This window comes from Hyperolius riggenbachi, chromosome 3 (genome assembly GCF_040937935.1).
Source record: "Hyperolius riggenbachi isolate aHypRig1 chromosome 3, aHypRig1.pri, whole genome shotgun sequence".
Taxonomy (NCBI): Eukaryota; Metazoa; Chordata; class Amphibia; order Anura; family Hyperoliidae; genus Hyperolius; species Hyperolius riggenbachi.
In genome coordinates this window covers 345,476,965-345,498,974 of record NC_090648.1, presented here as the reverse complement: position 1 = coordinate 345,498,974, position 22,010 = coordinate 345,476,965, and the positions used below count along the sequence as shown (strand labels likewise).

The 22,010-nt window shown below is 43.2% G+C and overlaps 1 protein-coding gene across 2 annotated transcripts in view; it reads right to left on the bottom strand.

Annotated features, from left to right (window-relative positions):
- Positions 1–938: 938 nt before the first annotated feature.
- The window catches only part of LOC137563920 (C-terminal-binding protein 2), a 45,500-nt gene continuing 24,428 nt past the window's right edge, over positions 939–22,010 (bottom strand). For both annotated transcript variants that reach the window (XM_068277024.1, XM_068277025.1), the window contains exons 3-10: positions 18,250–18,404; positions 17,727–17,871; positions 17,427–17,633; positions 16,504–16,718; positions 14,237–14,367; positions 14,021–14,148; positions 13,763–13,877; positions 939–6,690 (exon numbers count right to left, since the gene is read on the bottom strand). In XM_068277024.1, the coding sequence (XP_068133125.1) occupies positions 6,528–6,690; positions 13,763–13,877; positions 14,021–14,148; positions 14,237–14,367; positions 16,504–16,718; positions 17,427–17,633; positions 17,727–17,871; positions 18,250–18,404 (1,259 nt within the window). In that variant the 3' untranslated portion in view covers positions 939–6,527. The remainder of the gene's footprint in view (positions 6,691–13,762; positions 13,878–14,020; positions 14,149–14,236; positions 14,368–16,503; positions 16,719–17,426; positions 17,634–17,726; positions 17,872–18,249; positions 18,405–22,010) is intronic.

Genomic DNA, 22,010 nt, shown 5'->3' with positions numbered 1-22,010 from the left:
TGGAAAATCGCCTGAAAATGGTGCAGGATACAAATTTTTCTTGAGCGATTTGCATTAATCGCAGGCGATTAACAAATGCCCAAGTGAGAACGGGCCCATAGGTTTCTATTGCACTATCGCTTTTAAAAGCGCTAGCGCTTGAGCGTTTTGCCGAACTCGCCAGCAAAACGCTCAGGTGTGAACGGGGCCTGAAAGGGCATCCAAGCTAGGGCTGAACGATTTTCAGTTTTTAAACTGAAATCGCAATTAGGGGCAAGACGATCCTGAGATCGTCAAAACCTGCGGTTTTTCGCGCTGCCACTGGTACCTGCTCTGCTCGGACTCCCTTCTCCAGAAAGTCCCGATCCCCCTTGCCACATTTATTTTATTTATTTATTGTATTTATAAAGCGCCAACATATTACGCAGCCATGTGGTAAGCACTGTGAAGTGGCAGCCAGCATTGCGCAGTAACGATGGCTGCCAGGAAGTGATGTGATGTCACTTCCTGTCAAAGGCCTTGCCGTTACTGAGCGAACATTCGTTGCCTCTTCACAGCAACTTACCACACGGTAATGAGGCGAGGGGGAGTGGGACTTTCTGGAAGAGGGAGCCGGAGCAGAGCAGGTACCAGTGGCAGCGAGGGGGAGACTATATCCATCTATTTATCTATCTATATAACCCAGTACTGGGCAAACTACGGCCTGCTGGATCCTCTCCCCCCCCCCCCCCCCCCCCTGCAGAATCAAGAGAGAGCAGTAACGGGGAAGACGTAAAACTTACCTGATCGCTGTCCAGCGCTGCGTCTCCATGCCAACAGGGCGTCACATGACATGAAGGGACGAACCAGCGTGTAATACGCTGGCATGTCCTGACGTCATGTCATGTGACACCCTGCTGCCATGGAGACGTGACGCTGGATGGCGATCAGGTGAGTTTTAAGTCTCGCCTGTTACCGCCTGCTCGAGACTCTGTAGGGAGGGAGGTGGGAAAGGACAGGGAAAATCTTAGGAACGCGACTCGGTCCGCTCAAAGTTTGCCCAGCCCTGGGCTAACCTGTACTGCGGCACCTATACTGGCTAACCTGTACTGCGACACCTATACTGGCTAACCTGTACTGCGACACCTATACTGGCTAACCTGTCCTGCGGCACCTATAGATAGCTAACCTTTACTGAGGCACCTAAAGCTGACTAAACTATACTGGGGCACTCATACTCACCATCGGTGTGCTGATCCATCGCTGTGTATCGAAAATTGTGAATCAATTCGAATTCGCATTTTCTGGCAGAAATCATGCAATTCAATCTTTTCCTAAAATCGTTCAGGCCTAATCCAAGCTGAAAAGGAAATGTTAATCTTTACTTACCTGGGGCTTCTTCCTGTCCCTAGTATTCTATGTGGGCCCTTGCTGCAGATCCGCAGCATTCCCATGCGCCACTAACATCTCCAGGCGCATTTCTTTCTCGATCATTCTCCCATGGCCAGGAGCATTCTGCGCTTGCACAGTTTAATAAGATTGAAATTATGCAAGCGCTGAACCTTCCTGACCACAGGAGTGCGATAGAGAGGCACTCAGACATGCGCAAAAGCCCAGGACCACAACTGTGGTCGGTGATCTTTCAGAGGGGCTAGCAGCACACTGGAGGGCAGCGGAACTGCAGCGAGGAGCCACATAGGGTACTAGGGGCTGGAAGACGCCCCAGGTAAGCTGAATGTTTGCTTTTCAGCACAGATGTCCTTAGACACCCATGAAATTACTGTGTTTTACATGCTTACATGCAAGCAAGCTATAATAAGGTTCGCCAGTAATCGCTCCAATGCACAGATCTGAACAGTAGGGATTGCTTTGTTCCAGCAATACTGGAGTTTCACTTTAAAATGAATTGTTATGCAACAATCAAAAAATAAAATAGCAGAAGCAAAAACAAATTAAAGGCTGATATATAGAGCTGTGATAAGTCAGTGAAAACTATTTCTGGTAACTTATCCACTTTAAATTTTACACTGCTATTTCCGATTCATAAAGCAAGATTAATAGTAACCAGAGTCGTGTTAAAAAAAAAAAAAAAAAAAGATTTACTTACCCGGGGCTTCCTCCAGCCCCATAAGCACCACTGAGTCCCTCACCGTCCTGCATGCCTTCGTTGAGCTGCAATCAACCCCAGTAAATGTCTAAGATGCGCCAGTCGGGGTCCGCGCATGAGCAGAAGACCCCGACTGACACGACTTAGCCAGGTACCGAGGCCGACTGCGGCTGAACAGAGCAACCCGGGAAACCGGTGAGGGATTCAGCGGTGCTTATGGGCTGGAGGAAGCCCCGGGTAAGTATCAAATTTTTTTTTTTTAACGTCTCTGATACACTTTAAGTGCACAATGATGAGACTTATATCTGAATGACTATAGTGGCAGGACTTAAAGGATACCTGAGGTGAGAGTGATATGGAGGCTGTCTTATTTATTTCCTTATAAACAATATGAATTGACTGGCAGTCCTGCTGATCTTCTGAATCAAAACCCTGGAACAAGCATATTGCTAATCCAGGAAAATCTGAGTAAGAGTACCTAATCTGCATATGCTTGTTCAAGGTCTATGGCTAAAAGTATTATGCTGGATACACACGTTGAGATTTCCCGTGCGATTTGCGGGATCTAACTGATCGATTCGATTATTTCCAACATGCTCGATTCGGATTTCGATAGTTTCTGCCGTCGGTTTGCATGTTAAGTATGCCAGATCGACGGCAGAAACGATCGAAATCCGAATCGAGCATGTTGGGGAATCTCAACGTGTGTATCCAGCATTAGACACACAGGATCAGGAGGACAGCCAGGCAACTGGTATTGTTTAAAAGCAAATAAATATGGCAGCCTCCATATCACTCTTACCTCAGGATCTCGTTAATGGTGGCCATACACGGTACAATAAAAACGTTCGATTTTCCCGTTTATTCGATCTAAATGATCGAATTGAATGAAAGTTGAAATTTTTTTTATTTTCGATCAAGAAATTCGAACGATTATCCCGTTTTTTCGGGAAAAATGATCGGACATGCTGGAAAAATCTTTATATTCGATCTAACAGAATAATCGAACTAAATTATCTAATTGAAAAATTGTACCATGTATGGCCACCTTAATGAAGATTTCCAAATGAAAATAGGTAAGAAGTGGTATTTATAAAGTAGTGATAAGCATTACTTCTGCCTCGACTGCTCTGCGTTTGCATCACCAATTTGAAGGTGGCAATACTAATGCAATGCAATGGTTGGAAGACTGAACTGGCCATCTTCCTGCTGGCTTTTGCTGGTGTTCCACCACAACATTTTCACCAACTTATCAATGCCTGAATCTATACTAATGCTTTTGAATGGCCTTTATCCCTTCTATTTTATCACTACAATTCTCTGTAGATCTTTTATCTTAGTTTTATAAATACCACAATAAATAACCAGAGATTAAGAAGCTGCAAAAATATGTAGTAATAAATTAAATGGTTATGCATAGCAGCTTTATAAATCAGCCCCTACATCTGGCAGTAATATAGACAGCTTCTATGGCATTCTTTTAGTGTCAAACTTTGCTGAAGAGCTGGGAAAAGGCTTTATACACTACACAGATCAGTGCCAAATAAGAGGCAACAGAACTCATTGCCATTCACACAATGTGAACTGATCTTGGGACAGCAGATTAAAAGACACAGAAACTAATGAAAGCCCAACTAAACAACGATAAGCACAGCTCCAAAGGTTTAAGTTCTGTACACATGCTCAACCCCCATCATAGCAAAATGAGCAACCCCTGGCAGATTAATTCAAGGGCGGCACAGCGATCTACCGATCGGATCATTAGCAGAAGTGCTAAACTGCAGTGTAGCTAGCCACATAGGAGTTGTGTAAATGGAGCAATTGTTTATTAATGATCGCTACGATGGACTAACATGGATTATTGTCCGAACTGATCCGCAACACCAGATCAGTCTACATGGGTGTTAATCGCTGTCTTTTACCATAGTTGGTACCCATTTTTTAAAAGATTCTTGAGAGACGCATCGTTCCTGGTTTGTTTCGTGCGATGGCAGTCAAGCCTGTATACAGAGCTTTTAACTAATAAGCAAAGTTACAGATGCAGGTATTACCGTCTGCAAATGTTCCTAGTGACGGAATCCTAATTAAGCCTCCAGCAGTCCCCCTCGCTCAGCTCACAATTGCCAGCACCTCTGCTCCTACTGGCAGTTCTGGCTTCCCTATAACTATCACTGGACTCCACCTGTACCTTTAAACCAATGATAGAAAATATGAGGAAAGGACCACACAGATGCAGTCAATCCCCAAATGAGAAGAGGCCTGCTGCAGCTTTATAGAAGATTCCTCACTTCAAGAAGTAATCAGAAGAGAATGTACACTTTGTATATTACTTGAAAGCCCTGAAAGGCTACACTAATAGTTTGAGAGGATTAAACATTTACATCCTGTTCAGAAGCATGGTCAGAGCAGGTCTTTATAGTAAACTAACATTGTGCAGGTGCCTGTATGTGTATGAATAAAAAGTAAACTTAAAGTGAAAGAAATATGGCAGCTCTCTATGCTAACTCCATATAACAAATCCTACCTCCTTAGCTACTGTGCTGATCCATTGCCTCTAACAACCTTTAAGATGCTTCTTAAGTCAAAAGATCATCATGACAGCCAAGCCACTGAAATTTGTTAAAATGAAATAAAATATGGCAGCCTTTCATTTCAAGTTTCTTTAAAAAGGAAAAAAAATTACAAAAAAAATTAGAAAAAACAAAAACCTATTTACATTGCCGAGTTATATCACTTCATACCAAACCCTAAGGTTCAGACATACTGACACTAAGCAGTTGGTGAGAGGCTGCAGAGAGACATTTCTGGTCATTAGCCACTGGTTGGGGACGAGTCAGTTAAAGTATCAAGCCTATGTCGTAACACATACTTACAAATGTACAAACAGAAAGGTCATAATAAAAAATATAAAATAATAAATATATTTGCAGTAATGAGGGGTATTATATTCCACATTAAAAATGCCAATGAGCTCAATAACAGAAAATGTTTCGAATTCATAGCCTAGTCCAGGCAGAAAATATCACACACTGCCTATTCATTTAGCAAGAAGGCAAACACAGGCATGTGGGCGTGTGCAGGGACGGTTTTAGGTAAAATGGGGCCCTGGGCAATAATGTGGGGCCTATTACTTTTTGTACGGTGCTGACCATAAATATGTTCTAACCTCTACAATGCCTGATTTAGGTGCTGACCATAAATATGTTCTAACCTCTACAATGCCTGATTTGGGTGCTGACCATAAATATGTTCTAACCTCTACAATGCCTGATTTGGAGGCCCCTGAGGAGTTTATGGCCCCTAGGCAATTAGCTAGGTTGCCCCTATGGAAGCACTGGCCCTGCAGGCTTGAAGTCATATACTGAAAGGAGCTGAGCCCAAGCTACACAGAGCTGTGCATACGGTCTGGCAAAACCGAATCTTGTTTTTTCTACCAACATCCAGTTACAATAACTCAAAAAGGAGAAAAGGTATGCACATAACACAAATTACACTCCTAGAACAATGTGCCCATACTGATATAGGCAAGTCTCCCCATGTTAATATAGGCCCTGACTTCAGTGTTGATGCCGCGTCATACAAATGGCCATACAGCTGTGAATTTAATAGGGTAATGTGCAAACAGCCTTGATAGCTCCATACAATAACCACCCAATACACCAAATAGATGTAATAGTGGAGAACAACCAAATCAATAATCAAACCCAGTTGTAACCCCTTCCACAACATGAGACTTGCAGCTGGTATGCAGAAAACACCAGTCACTATCCAGTTATTGTTTTCTTGCAGAGAGGGTTGCAAGGATCTCTATGACTCCACTTACAGTATAGGCCCCAATACATACAGTTCATTAATTAACAAGTTATTTTGCGTCCTTGCTTGTTTCAATGATTCTATTATAAAAAAAGAATGAAAATGTTCCCCCACTGCTTAAGTCAACCTCAGTTAGGAAGAACAACAACTGACTTGATAAATACATTAGAGTTCCTATAGCCTTGAAATGGTTAACATGCAATTACCTACGACCTATAAGGAATTGGTGATGCCTCAGCTCCCTGAGACAACTGGGCATGTCTTGTACTCGAGGAAGCAGAAGAGATCAGCATACCCCAGCACACAGAAGCACAACCCACCCGTATTGTATTTCACGTAAAACTAAATCAGTTAAAAAATAGATCTGTTGAAAGGCAATATCTAAAGGTTTCCAGACATTGGTAAGAACATTCTCCTATCCGGTGTGAGGAGAGATGATACACCTCAGGGCTTGCAGCCTGATTCCATCAACTGGGTAAAGCTGCTGAACAAAACCTGGATTCCTGCCCATGTCCCCCAAAACACACTGGGGAAGGGGGGAGGGGAACAGAGCACAAATATGGGAGTGGTGATTTAAAAAAAAATCAAAGAAAGAAAACAAAAAGCATAAACAAACAATAAAAGGGGAACCAAACTAGGTGCAGTATTGCTACTGGTCAGTAGGAATCTCTCTGTCTGGGTCAGGTTTGCTGGTCTGTCCAGGTGATGGAGTGTGAGAAACAGAAGGGATCAGAGGGTGTGGGGTGGCCACCAGCCCTTCCACTGTAGCTGGGTGTCCTGGAGCAGCTACTCCCACAACTCCTGGGGGGAACCTGCAACATAACAGAAACATGAAATTAACATTCTCAAACACTAAATTACCAAGAAATGCCAATGTATAAATAAGCACTAAGCAATTTCTTAATTAAAGTAAACCTGTCATAAGTAAAACATGTAGTCTGCCACGGTTGGCCACATTCTGGGAGTACTCAGCTGTTGATGCGAGAATTTGAGTACTCCAACAGTACTGCCAGTACAGCATGCTGGATAGGTAGTGTAACCTCTACCTTTCATGGTTCCACAATTGCTGCTTCTGCCACAGCCTATCCCGCAGGTTCTTCTTCTTGCCTGGGTCCCTGGCATTAATGTCCAGCTTATATCGATTTCAGTTTATACCGTAACTTAATTTTAAATAAGATTTGACAAATTTGTAATTTTCTTTGTTGGCCACACAAGCAGACTGATATCTGCCACATCAGCAGAATCTAGCAACAGTTCACGTGTCAACTAAAGGAAAATGTGCAGTGAAGAGCAGTAAGATTTCACTGTGAAAACTTTAAACAAACTGTCATGTGTAGTTAACATCCTTTTTTTTTTTTATCAGCACTTGACTGGATGTTCAAAGTCCGTTAGCAGTGGGATTCCCACGAGGCTCAGGTCCAGTTAGGTCCAGTTCTCTTCAAGTTATTTTTTAAAGACCTAGTGAGTGGAATACATAGCAACATCGCCATGTTTAAAGATGATACAAAATGAAGGCAGTTGAAATGTATTATTGATAAATGTAAGGTCAAGCGTCTTGGACGAGCCAATGGCAAAACACCATATAAACTAAATGGCATATGGCTGGGAACATCAGACTTAGAAAAAGATGTGGGAATACTAGTGAATGATAAAATGAGCAACCGTAATCAATGCCAAGCAGCAGCAGCTAAAGTAAATAATAATGCTGGGATGCATGAAAAAGATAATAAAATCAGGAGGTGCCACCTAATGCATCAACCTTGTTTTGCCTCACTGCTTGTTTCCTCCCTACTCCTTTAGATTGTAAGCTTTCAAGGGCAGTGCTCTCTCCCTTATGTGTCTGGTAGGTTCTTGTACATTTTTGGTAATAACTACGCAATTGTCACTATACAGTATATTGCAGGGCTGTGGAGTCGGTACAAAAATCCACCGACTCCGACTCCTCAGTTTAGGATTCCACCAACTCCTCTAATTTGCATATTACAATCTTGCTGATTGAAAGTATGTAACATGAAATTCGTCTCTTAACTGCCAACGCTTAGGAATTTTAAAAGACAACTGAACTGAGAGGGATATGGAGACTGCCATATTTATTCCCTTTAGTCATAGGCTAAAACTAGTCCTTGGTAAGAGTACTTGTAAAAGGTATAGACCGAAACAAAGAACATCTATCAGGCCCTAGGCAATGTAACTGTGGGTACATGTAAGAGTGATGGGCAGGTACTCTGCAGGGGAATGAGGAGATTCTTCCTCTATTACACATTCTTCATGCACAATCTGAACATGGATCAGGACCTAGGCAATGTAACTGTGGGTACATGTAAGAGTGATGGGCAGGTACTCTGCAGGGGAATGAGGAGATTCTTCCTCTATTACACATTCTTCATGCACAATCTGAACCAGGTTTATGGGTGATAGACAACACCTCTGTGTTCAATGTGCACAACATACTCAGTGGATACCCTGCAGCTCTGTGGAGAGTGCATATGTAGAGTATAGTACCTACTGTGTAACTAAGTAAACCTGAGACAGATGAAATTAAAGTTATATACATACCTGGGGCTTCCTCCAGCCCCTTTCAGGCCAATCAGTCCCTCGCTGTCCTCCTCCGCCACCTGGATCTTCTGCTAGGAGTCCAGGTACTTGAGCCAGTCTGGCGTAGTGCGCATGCACACACTCTGCCGCCGGGAGCGTACTACACCTGCGCAGTACTATTGCGCAGGTGCAGAACGCTCCTGGCTGTGGAAGCGGCATGCGGCCGGACTGCGCTGACTGGCTGTATTACCAGGACTCATAGCAGAAGATCCAGGTGGTGGAGGTGGACAGCGAGGGACTGATTAGCCTGAAGGAGGCTGGAAGAAGCCCCAGATATGTATAAAACTTTTCTTTTCATCCTTCTCAGGTACCATTTAATTCGTAGTCTCCAAACCAAATTTTAACATATCAAATGATTTGATTTCATGAGCAAAGAGTACATTTGCATAAATCAGCATCAACGCAGAATTATGTCCATCTCATTGACCATCTCTATTAGTGACACGGCTACACATCAGGCTTTATACTCACAGCATAGATGTTATTTAGTATATATAAGAGATTCCTGTGTACACATCATATATACAGTCACCATCAGATGTGTATATCTGACTTTAAAAATACGGGGACTGCTTTATTGAAGCAGCACAAGTAACTAATTTTGATTGGTTTATTTCATTTTTTGGACTAAGCACAGCTATTACTGTATGTATAAATTATTTATGATGACTATTATCTGAAAAATAGAACATTTTATCATATTTTCTATTTTAATTACAGTTTAAATTCAGTAGGAGTCGGAGCATTTTTTCCCGACTCCAGGTACCCAAAATTGCCCCGACTTCGACTCCACAGCCCTGGTATATTGTCTACCATTTCTATATTTTGTACCAATGTCTAATTTTATGTACATCACGGTCTGTATAATGACCTATTATTTTTACTCTGTGCAGTGCCATGGAAGATAATGACACTATATAAATCAATAATAACAGCATATTACTCCCCGTGTATAAATCACTTGTGAGGCCATATCGAGAGTACAGGATAAAGCACTGCACAATAGGAAGGACTGACATTTCAGAACAAGTACCGTATATCCTCGAGTATAAGCCGAGTTTTTGAGGCCAAAAAAGTGGCCCAAAAGTGGGGGTCTCGGCTTATACTCGAGTGCCCACCTCCCCGAGTGCACCTTCCTTCCGCAGAGTGTAAAAAAAAAAAAGCTGAGCAGCGCTAATGGTTGATTAACTTCCCCCTCCCGCTCGCCGCAATGTATACAGTAACCCGCGTGTCCTCCTCCCCGCTATGTGTAAAGTGCTGTAATCCATGTGACAGTCTCTCCCCGGCAGACTGGAGTGTGTTGCCAACCTTGGAATTGTCCTCCGTGTCCCCCGAGTGTCACCATATGCAGCGCAGCTTTGAGTAACTCACAGTGATCCGCGCTGTGTTCGGATGCCTCTTCCTGCCTGTCGCAGGCTCGTTGCTATGACTCAATCACGTGCACCACGTGCGGCGTCATAGCAACGAGCCTGCGACAGGCAGGAAGAGGCATCCGAACACAGCGCGGATCACTGTGAGTTACTCAAAGCTGCGCTGCATATGGTGACACTCGGGGGACACGGAGGACAATTCCAAGGTTGGCAACACACTCCAGTCTGCCGGGGAGAGACTGTCACATGGATTACAGCACTTTACACATAGCGGGGAGGACACGCGGGTTACTGTATACATTGCGGCGAGCGGGAGGGGGAAGTTAATCAACCATTAGCGCTGCTCAGCTTTTTTTTTTTTACACTCTGCGGAAGGAAGGTGCACTCGGGGAGGTGGGCACTCAAGTTAAACATAGCGGGGGAGAGGGGCATGTGGGTTACTGTACACATTGCGGCAAACGGGAAGGGGGCACAGATTACAGTACACATAGCCACGAGCAGGAGGGGAGGGGGGAGTTATGTGATCATTAGTGCTGCTCAGCTTTTTTTCCCTTTTTTTTACACATTGCGGTGGGGGAGTGCAGGGGGGCACGCTGCCATTAGTGATAGCTTTTAACGCAGAACTCAGTACTTTCTCTCTGCTCTATAAGATACGCACCTTAAGATAGTAAAGAAAAACAATTCTTTGTTACAGCTGATACAAAATCCTGCAATACATCTGCAGTGCGTCTACTTCCTGCTTTCATGGAAGCAGACATATTAACATCCTGTGCTTTCAAATGAGCTTATTTACCTTGACAGGTGACACAGGAGAGTTCAAATTACAATTTGTGATTAGACAGATGAGGAGGAGGAATTATTTTTATTATTAATGCTGCTGCATTTCCTACCCTCGGCCTATACTCGGATCAATCATTTTTTCCAGGATTTTTTGGTAAAAGTTGGGGGGTCGGCCTATACTCGAGTCGGCTTATACTCGAGTATATACGGTATACAGACAGGCAACTAAAATAAATCAAAGGGATGGAAGGTCTAACCAAGAAAGGTTAGACTAACTGTGCCTATTTATTGGAAAACAGAGGACTTGGAGGTGACCTAATATGTACAGTGGGTTGCAAAAGTATTCGGCCCCCTTGCCGGTTTTCACATTTTGTCATATTACTGCCACAAACATGCATCAATTTTATTGGAATTCCACATGAAAGACCAACACAAAGTGGTGTACACATGAGAAGTGGAACGAAAATCATACATGATTCCAAACATTTTTTTACAAATAAATAACTGCAAAGTGGTGTGTGCATAAATATTCGGCCGCCTTTGATCTGAGTGCAGTCAGTTGCCTATAGACATTGCCTGATGAGTGCTAATGACTAAATAGAGTGCAACTGTGTGTAATCTAATGTCAGTACAAATACAACTGCTCTGTGAGGGCCTCAAAGGTTGTCTAAGAGAATATTGGGAGCAACAACACCGTGAAGTTCAAAGAACACACAAGACAGGTCAGGGATCAAGTTATTGAGACATTTAAAGAAGGCTTAGGCTACAAAAAGATTTCCAAAGCCTTGAACATCCCACGGAGCACTGTTCAAGCGATCATTCAGAAATGGAAGGAGTATGTCACAACTGTACACCTACCAAGACAAGGCCATCCACCTAAACTCACAGGCCGAACAAGGAGAGCGCTGATCAGAAATGCAGTCAAGAGGCCCATGGTGACTCTGGACGAGCTGCATAGATCTACAGCTCAGGTGGGAGACTCTGTCCATAGGACAACTATTAGTCATGCACTGCACAAAGTTGGCCTTTATGGAAGAGTGGCAAGAAGAAAGCCATTGTTAACAGAAAAGCATAGGAAGTCCCGTTTGCAGTTTGCCACAAGCCATGTGGGGGACACAGCAAACATGTGGAAGAAGGTGCTCTGGTCAGATGAGACCAAAATGGAACTTTTTGGCCAAAATGCAAAACACTATGTGTGGCGGAAAACTAACACTACACATCACTCAGAATGCACCATCTCCACTGTCAAATATAGTGGTGGCAGCATCATGCTCTGGGGGTGCTTCTCTTCAGCAGGGACAGGGAAGCTGGTCAGAGTTGATGGGAAGATGGATGGAGCCAAATACAGGGCAAACTTGGAAGAAAACCTCTTGGAGTCTGCAAAAGACTTGAGACTGGGGCGGAGGTTCACCTTCCAGCAGGACAATGACCCTAAACATAAAGCCAGGGCAACAATGGAATGGTTTAAAACAAAACATATCTATGTGTTAGAATGGCCCAGTCAAAGTCCAGATCTAAATCCAATCGAGAATCTGTGGCAAGATCTGAAAACTGCTGTTCACAAACGCTGTCCATCTAATCTGACCAAGCTGGAGCTGTTTTGCAAAAAAGAATGGGCAAGGATTTCAGTCTCTAGATGTGCAAAGCTGGTAGAGACATACCCTAAAAGACTGGCAGCTGTAATTGCAGCAAAAGGTGGTTCTACAAAGTATTGACTCAGGGGGCCGAATAATTATGCACACCCCACTTTGCAGTTATTAATTTGTAAAAAATGTTTGGAATGATGTATGATTTTCGATCCACTTCTCACGTGTACACCACTTTGTATTGGTCTTTCACGTGGAATTCCAATAAAATTGATGCATGTTTGTGGCAGTAATGTGACAAAATGTGGAAAACTTCAAGGGGGCCGAATACTTTTGCAACCCACTGTATAAAGGTATCCAAGGGAAATCTAAAACGAGACAAGAAGACATGATTTGCCTTTAAAGGAGGTTTTACAATCCCAGAAGAGTTTCTGCTGGACTGAGGTGAAGTGACGTTCAAAATGTTGAACTTGATGGACACGTCTTTTTTTAACCTGGGTAACTATAGAACTACGAACCACAACCAGATGTGAAGCTTCATTATGCTAATCCTTCAGTATGCCACCTACACTGTCAGTACATTCAGCTGATCTAAGGGCTGGTGCACACCAAAAAACGATAGCAAAGCCGCAAATGCTAGCGGTTTTTGAAGATGTTTTTTCGAGCGATTCTAGGCATGTTTAGAGAGATATTCTAAACACGCCTAGCATTTTTCAGCGTTTTTATGTAGCCTTTTTTATATTTTGTTACAGTAAAGCTGTATCTGAACAGCTACTGTAACAAAACCCCTTGGAAAACCTCTCTTGGTGTGCACAAGCCCATTGACTAACATTAGCCAAGCGTTTTTCCTACAGAAAGCATTTTAAAAAACGCTCTTGGTGTGCACCAGCCCTAATAGAAATAGAAATCTACCAGGTCAATCTGCCAGAGTGTGGCTGGCATTACCCAAGCTGTTTACAATAACCAGAATTAAAACATTTATTGAAGTGTAGAGGTGCAGGAACTCATGCATAACAGCGTGCAATATTGCGACGACCAAACGTACGTGACAGAAATCCCAGCTGCTGTCCCCCCAAATGATAATGTGCCACCCGGTGCATTGAAATATCACCTGGTCCAGCTGTCGAGACTGTCCAGCTTCTCCGGGCGTCTTATCTACTGCTTCCCCGAGCACCCCATGTGGTTGCCGTATATAACACGTGGCCATGTGTCATCACATATGGGCCACATGCTATACACAGCAACCACGAGGGGCGCTCATGCGCAAGCAGTAGACGAGACCTGGAAGCTGGACCAGGTGATATTGGAATGCACAGGTACCAGTGGGTACATTAACATGGGGGGGGGGGGGGGGGCAGAGGTGAGACGACGTCAAACGGCCAATACCAGAGAGAATTCATGCTGAAATCAATCGTAAATCGATTCAATCATCTGAGAGAGATCTGACCCTTAGTCAATCTGCTCATACTTAATACTGCAAAGCAATCTAGGAACACAGCATTGTGTCACCTTTACATCTACACTCTCAGGAGGACTCACTGAATTACACTTACCTATATCCTGCTGCACCATTGAGCTCTGGATGAACAGGCTCCATCCCTGGCCACTGCGCAGCTGCAAGCAAATATTCCTTATTTACGCAATTTCTCAAACAATCTGGAATTGGACCTATGGGGAAAAAAATCCATGCACAATATTCAGTATGAAGATCACAACAGATGATTAAAATAAAACTATATACAGTAAATCAAAAAAGTTATTAAAGTAACCTTGTAAATAAATCAGTGAAAATGGTTTATATTTGTACATACCTGCAATTGCTCTACGAACTTCTTTAGCTGCCTCTTCTCTTGCTTCGATAGAAGCATGCTCACTATACCAGGCAGTATGAGGGGTACAGATCAAATTAGGGGCATCCTTCAAAGGTCCCTGAGAAAAGCTAAAAGTGAACATTTAAGTACCAATTCTAACTAGAATTCATCACATGGTAGGTCTTTAAACATACTAAGAAAAATTAAAACACATACCTGAACGGTTCCGATTCATGGACATCCAATGCAGCACCACGGATTCGGCCATCTTTTAAAGCCTGAGCTAGCGCCTTTTCATCAACAAGCCCTCCACGAGCAGTGTTCACCAAGAAACAACCCTGCCTCATCTAGACAAAAGTGTTAGAAGATAAAGACATGGAAACAGTGGCAAGATATTATTAATAACCATTTCTCTATAGTGGCTACTTGTGAACCCCCTGACATGCCAGTTTGTCTACTGGGGAAAATGGCCTGCTATCATGTGTAGTGTGAACATAAACCTGCAGTACCTGGTCAAGAGCCCAAAGCCTGCCCAGTTGCCATGCTTAAGATATTAGTACTTATTCAGGCTGCAATCTATTCAGATTCATCTGTGCGCCTTCCCTGTTGCAGTCTGAACTTTAGGATGATTTAATCCAAACAGCAGTTCAGTCGCAAAGCCTGAAATTAGCTCTCATCCAGTGATTTCTGGTTCTGTTACTAACATTCCAATACAAGATATTTAGCGGTCGAGCCTTATTTCATATAAATACATAACGGTGGAACACTATTTACTAAACTGGTGGTATTTTAGGGCTGTTTCTGGAGACTGGTTTTAATGCTCATAAATTAACATTTGTTTACAGTTAGATCGCAATTATTACTATGGTCTCATCCAAAGAAAAATAAACTACAGTTTTCATCATTCAGAAAAAATCTGAAAATGTAGGATAATGCAATTTGCTGTATTTCAAACAGTCAATGGAAAAATGACAGTGAAGAGTATCAGGATCACTTAGTAATGGTGGCTGGATAGAGTACTGGTCAAGGGCTCTGCCTTTGACATAGGAGACCAGGCTTCGAATCCTGGCTAGGTCAAGTACCTATTCAGTAAGGAGTTCAAGGCAAGACTCCCTAACACTGCAGGGTGGCCTCTTGAGCGCGTCCCAGTGGCTGCAGCTCTTGAGCGCTTTGAGTCCGACAGGAGAAAAGCGCTATACAAATGTTTGGATTATTATCGGATTATTATGTAAAGTGCAGTAAAATGGCAACCAGACTTCAGAGCACCTACTGTAATTGAATAAACTGTCCAGTGTTCTCCTCAGGTACTTTTAGCCAGGTGCTGTACCCGGCTGTCATCGGCTCACCTCCCCATCCTCTTCCTATGCTGTAAGCAGAGTTGCACAGAGAAGCACCGCCCCTGCATTCCCCCATCAACCCCGCCCCCCTCCCCCCCCGGCTACTTTTTCAAGCCACCCTGCTGGAAAAAAAATCTGCGGAGAACACTGCTGTCTATATTAAAGTGAAATCTGATTACTGTAAATATTTAGGAACAAGCCAATCCTCCTGCTTACCACCCCGACTTTTCCCTCCAAAAACTGGGTAAAAATGCTTGACCTGCCTAAAGAGCACCTATCCTCTTACCCAATTGTGCATTCTGCGTAGGTAGCTGGGCTGTTGGCGATGTATACATAATCCCAAATTGCCACTTATACAAGGTGACCTCCAACTTTGATCCCATATTTCTGGTACAAAAATGTTGGCTTATCTGTAGATATGCATGATACTTGTTATGTTTCTCTGCCCCCAGAACTGTGGCGTGTGCATTTTGATCCATCTCTGGAAATGGGTTGATATGATCCAATATGCACAAGGAGAGGTGGGTATGGGTGAGGATTCTGCCCCTGCAATTTACCACCAGACCCTCAAAGCCTAAATTCTAAACAAAAGTTGACTTAAGTTCGGTAAACATCCCACAGGTTGTATTAATTGGGATGGGATAAGCAAAGGCGGCAGTGGGCAGGGAACTGCAGCAGGCAGGGAACTCACCTCTTCCTGGTTCCAGGCAGCGACTGATTTCTGCATGCCGTCATCTTGCATGTCTTCAACGCCACTGACAGGGAGTGGAGTCAGCGGCGTTGGAGACAAAATGTAGGAGGCATGCAGAGCTCCATCACTGCCTGGAACGCGGAAGAGGCGAGTTCCCCACCCGCAGCCAACATTTCTGGAGGAAGAAACTGGAGGCGCTGAAATGGAGCACGGGGTGAGGTAAATGGGGGGTATTGTGTGAGGTGAGGTGAATGAGGGCCGCTGTGTGCTCACTGCCCCCCCTTCCTGCGCCCCCTCCTTAAAACGGCCCTGGGCAGGCCCCCCTGCACCTGCATCCCTTGCAAGGGCTATTGTTATGCCCCTGTTCTGATATCAAACTTTCCAAGCAGCAAATATTTCATTCACATTTCATCAAAACTGGAAAACAGCCTTTATCAAGAACAATGCCTACCCACCTGCTTTATGGTGAAATCATTGATAAGGTGGTGGTTATGCTCGTTCAGACTGCAGTGTAGAGTGATGCAGTCGCTGTGCATTAGCAGCTCTTGAAGAGTAGCCATCCTCTGAAGGCCTAAAGATCGTTCAACCCCGTCCGAAAGATAAGGATCATAAAATATAACCGTGAATCCAAAAGCTTTGGCACGCAAAGCAACTGCTTGCCCCACTCGACCTAAAAATGAAGAGGGGAAAAGAGTGAATCTTCTTCATCTATTGTATGGCCTCTGTATATGCCTTTAGTTCTTTTTCCATTTAGGCTCTGTTAATACTAAAAGGCAAAACAAGCCTGTTTAGCCAGATCGCAATAGAATGTGATAATGGATGGTGAATAGATCTTATGTTATTAACAGGATCTGTTCACACTGTCAATCAGAAAACGATAGGACCACAACGCAAAGTCCCAACCGGCTGCATTTTTCCAGATAGAGGATGCCTTTCCTATAGATCTGCTTCGTATGCGCATCGGACCCAAAAATTTTCTTGGAGCAGACATTGAACTGTCCGCTCTGCTCTAAACAGGCCGTTTTGACTATGAATTGATGCGAACAGAGCCTTATACTGATTATTTACACAGCTCCCAGTATAAACAAAGAAATCTCCTCAGTTCAGCTCTACACATTGCAAGGTTCATCACAAACATATTTCAGCTCGATTAACTTGTTTTAATGTGAATACACAAATAAAACCATTTCACTGAACTGGTGTGCAAAAGTACAAGAGCCTCTGGGCTGTCTGAACACCAAGTACTGTTGCCCTGGTTACAAGATCCTCAATGTGGGCTTCCAGTGAGTTACGAAAATTCATTCATAACCAGCATCAATTTCCAATGCCAAAATGTTTTAGTCAATTTCAAGTCCCAGCTTTGTATTTGGAGTCTTACCTAGTCCAATAATGCCTAAAGTCTCTCCCCGGATTCTTGCAGCCCCTCCAGCGACCTCTCTTATCTGCTCCACACTGGATGCTCGGTTCCCCTCCCTCATTGCTTGGTGAAGCCATGTGACTCGCCGATACAGGTTCAGGATGTGGCAAAGAGTGGAATCTGCCGTCTCTTCCACAGACGATGATGGAACATTACACACTGCAATACCTTATGTAAGGTAAAAAAATGACTCCAATGAGTACAAAAATTCTCAAGCAATCAATAAAAATACAGTATAATGTACCAACATAAGCACCTTACCTAACTCAGCAGCAGATTTTATATCAACATTATCATATCCGCTGCCAATCCTTATAATAATGCGAAGGGCCTTGAATTTCTCCAAGTCTTCTCGCGATAGGGAAATAGTGTGGTACATAAGGGCTCCTACAGCTTCGCTTAATACCTATAGTAAATAGCACATGGGGAAAAGAAAAAGATTGCCATAAGACAAAACACATTAAAAGGGTAAACCATTTCAGATTTGAAAACAAAAAAATATTGTAGCTTGTGCTTTCCTAGACAAAACCATTGCAATTCTAATCACTGCCCCAGAAAAAGTACAGTATGTACCTCAGGCACTAGAGACCCAGGTTTAAATCACAGAAAGGAAACTATCTGCCTGGAGTTTGTATATTCTCCACATTTTTGAAAGTTTTCCTTCACATGCCTTGCTTGCCATTCGCAACACTAAAATTAGCTTCCCCTCCCGGCACAGTCTTTAGAATAGAGTAGGGTCATTACAAAACATATATAACATTCACAGTACATAATAATTCATTACTTTTTCATGAATTTCCTGTGTAGACTGAGCATCGCAGAATGCCACTGTAGCAACATCCTTTAAGATGGGCATTTCAACTGTGCAATCCCTTCCATCCAAAAGAGCCACCAAAGGACGGACTGGCATGGGGCCATTAAGGATTGGTGGTCGGATACCTAAAAAAAAGGTACAAAATACTACATTAAAAATGAGGATTATCTAGACATTTCATGAATTCAAACAATATCTTAAAGATGAACTTTATTGTATATAATTTGGGCCGTTTTCCACTAATTGCGCAGCGTTTCAATAGCGTTTCTCAAATTGACCTGACGGGCAACAAATGGAGTAAGTCAGGAAAATAATTTAAATTGCCCAAAAATTTCACAGTGGTGCAACTGATATGCGATTTCCCTGTGATCCTATACGTTGTATTTTTTATAGGCCAATCGCACGAGAAATGCAGCAGGCCTGACGATTGCAATTGAGGAAAATCACATTGCAAACACAGCTCACTAATGGAAACATCCCCTTGCAGTTTCCACTAGTTGGAAGTGTACCTGGCATTTAGCAAGACACAGTCAGTGGAAAATAGCCCTTACCAAAATTGCTTATTTTTACAATATTCATCGAGAAGTTATTTAGTCAGCGTAGGCACATCATAAAATCTAGTCAACAGAAGCGTTAAGCTGCGCTAGTGTTCTTTGCAGACGTTTGCTGGGTACATGCCAGCCAATTTTTTAATGGCCATCCAGCTGTCACAATCCAGCCCTCCAATCTGTCAGCACTTACAGGTTGTCACAGACTCTTAACCATTAAAGAGAACCCGAGGTGGGTTCTAAGAATCCTAATAGACTTAGAACTCACCTTGGGTTCTCTTTAAGCACTGCAAAGCTGGTGACACAATACAGAAGATCCTACAAAGCTGGTGCACAGTTGGGGCACAAGACAGCTAAGAGATGTGGGTGTGCTTGCACTGTATTACAATACAGAGGCAATGCACTTGTCAAAGGGCGACTGGCCCGAAACATTGTGCTGGTTGTTATGCTGTACTACCGCTAGTTAATGCAATAAAAACAGTTGGATATATATCCGTGGAGGGTCGAGTTCTCTATGGGAAACTTTGTGAATGCTGTGGATTGTCTACGAGAGGCTTGATAGACCTCTCTTCCCTGTAGGACTCCAGGCTCCCTGCTATATATACTACCCCTGAGGTGAACAGGCACGCAAATTGCAATCCAAAGAACACTCACAATTTGCATACAAACTTTAAGGGGCTTTGGAAGTACAGTTCAGACACAGTCATTACCATAAAAGCTATGTCATAGGCTGTAATGTAATGCTGTTTGATAAACTTTTACTCCATACAGTTTCATTTCAATATTATATTGACCATTATTCTTCTTAAAATGGAATCAAGATTAGTAACATAGGAGAGCATATTCAGAGGATCTACATTGAAGCCAGAAACTCACATATATGGTATTTGACATGCATTGCAGTTATGTTCACTTTTCAGACAATGGCTCCATGTTATTTATAAAGGCTGGAGAAGGCTACAGAACATGTAACTGTTTCAGGAAACCTGCAATGGATTTTTTAAAGCTGCGCTGTTGGTGTCAAACTTCTGAACCATACTAAAACATGGAGAGGGTGACTCCGAAAATGAGTTTATCTGTGACTGCAGCACCTGTGACAAAAACGACAGGCTATTCTGGATCCTAAACAGATATCTTTACTTTAACAATGGCAGTAACATAGATCAATGCTATTCGAGTCAGTCCTTAACATAAATCAATACAAGGGGGGGCAAACTTCCCCCGCCCGTTGACGTCATGTCAACGTGCCCTCCCCCTCCCCCCCCACACACACATAGCAACAGAATGCACTGTACCAGCCGGCCCAGTTATGTCTGTCAAGGGGGTCCAGTCCCGATCCCCCAGAAGCGATATCAGTTCTTAGGTGTGTACGCACCTTAAGGCCTTGCGGATGATATGGGGCACTTTATGTCACTCTACAAATAGGACAAAGGTCCTACTGAAGAGATGATAAACGTTGACCTTTATTTGCTTATATACTTTCCTATTGAATGCAACATTTGACTCAATATGTTTAATTAAGTCCATGTTGGGACTTTGATTGTTAATCCTTCCTCTTTTTCACACCTGTGTTGGAAATGACAACCCTTGTAACTGTGACTATTTGCAAAATAAAGAGATTTTGAAAACTAAATAGAAGTGAACAGCTTCTCATTGTGCATGCAACTGCAATACTGCAATCTTTAATTCACTAACCTGTCAGCAAGCCTTTTTGTATTCCTATCTGACCAAGGCAGGTGAGGTGGGGGGGCTGCAAACTTCTGCCACCTGTTTTACACATTTTTAAAAATCTAACCCAAGTTTGCTGAGTAATTCATTTTCTCCAATCTTAGTAAATCAACCAGACAACCTTCAAACCCATCATCCTCTTCAATGATTAAGCTCGGAGATCTAGACTGCATTTCACAAGTGGGGAGTCTGCAGTGATGAATGATCTGTAGCAGGACACTATTGGTGGACGAGCTACGGTACTCCTCAGCCCCCAGGGATAGGACGGAAAGAGACTTCCCTGCACACAGAAGCCACTTATATATAAGCAATGTGCAATTGTCATGACCCAATGCCTTTTCTCCAATTTTGCTGTGCAGACCCCTGAAGAAAGGCATTTTACAAGTGAATTTTTTGGTATCAGCCAATCAAAGAGCTTTACATAGAGCAGATATAAACAAGCTCTGCGGCTGTTTGCCTACAAAGATCTAGGTACAAATGTGAGCCTGGACATGTACTTAAAGGACACCCAAGGTGAGAGACCTATGGACGCTGACATTCATTTTCATTTAAACAATGCACATTGCCTGGCTGTTGATCCTCTGCCTCTAATACATTTAGCCATAGTCCCTGAACTAGCATGCAGCAGATCAGAGGTTTCTGAGACAAAAATCTGACAAGATTAGAAGCATGCTTGTTTCTGGTGCGATTCAGACACTTCTGGTCAGAAAGATCAGCAGGACTGCCAGGCAACTGCAATTGTTTCAAAGGATTTGAATGTGGCAGCGTCCATATGTCTCTCACATCAGGTTCCTTTTAAAATGTATCAAACAAGCTGCAAATTGCCCCAGATCAATTATCAAATTATAACGCTATTCCAATTTTGCCTCCAGAGAAGATTCGAGAACCCCTTGGTTTCCTGTTCTTTAGAATTATATCAACATATCCACAGCAATCTGCGTACATTGTACACAGCAAACCAGGTTGAATATCTTTGTATACCTATATAAAAGATTTATTCACATATCTGTTTTATAGATCAGGCCTATTCAGCATCTCTACTGTCCATGAATACCTCTTCTGCTTCCGGCAGACAGTCATGTACAGGAAAGGATAAGCAAATCTGACCACAGGCCAGATAACCAAAGCTAAATTTTTACACACAACTGGGCAGCAGGGAAAAGTACTCGGAAGCTGGTACATTTTAGCTCATGTACACACAGTTTAAAAGCTGCTGTGGAGGAGGAGTTTTTGCACCATATATCCTCGAATAAGTAGACTCCAATATTTGACAGCTCCGTTCTGTCCATGTTGTCCACAGCGCAGTACACTGTGGACAACATGGGCTTGATTGACAGCGGCGCTTCACGCAGGCACAGTAAGGACTACCTCGAGGTCATCCTCTGCACCATGCGGGGACCCCGGGCCGGCGGCTGCGAATGGAGCGGTCAGCCGGCGGCTGCGAATGGAGCTGTC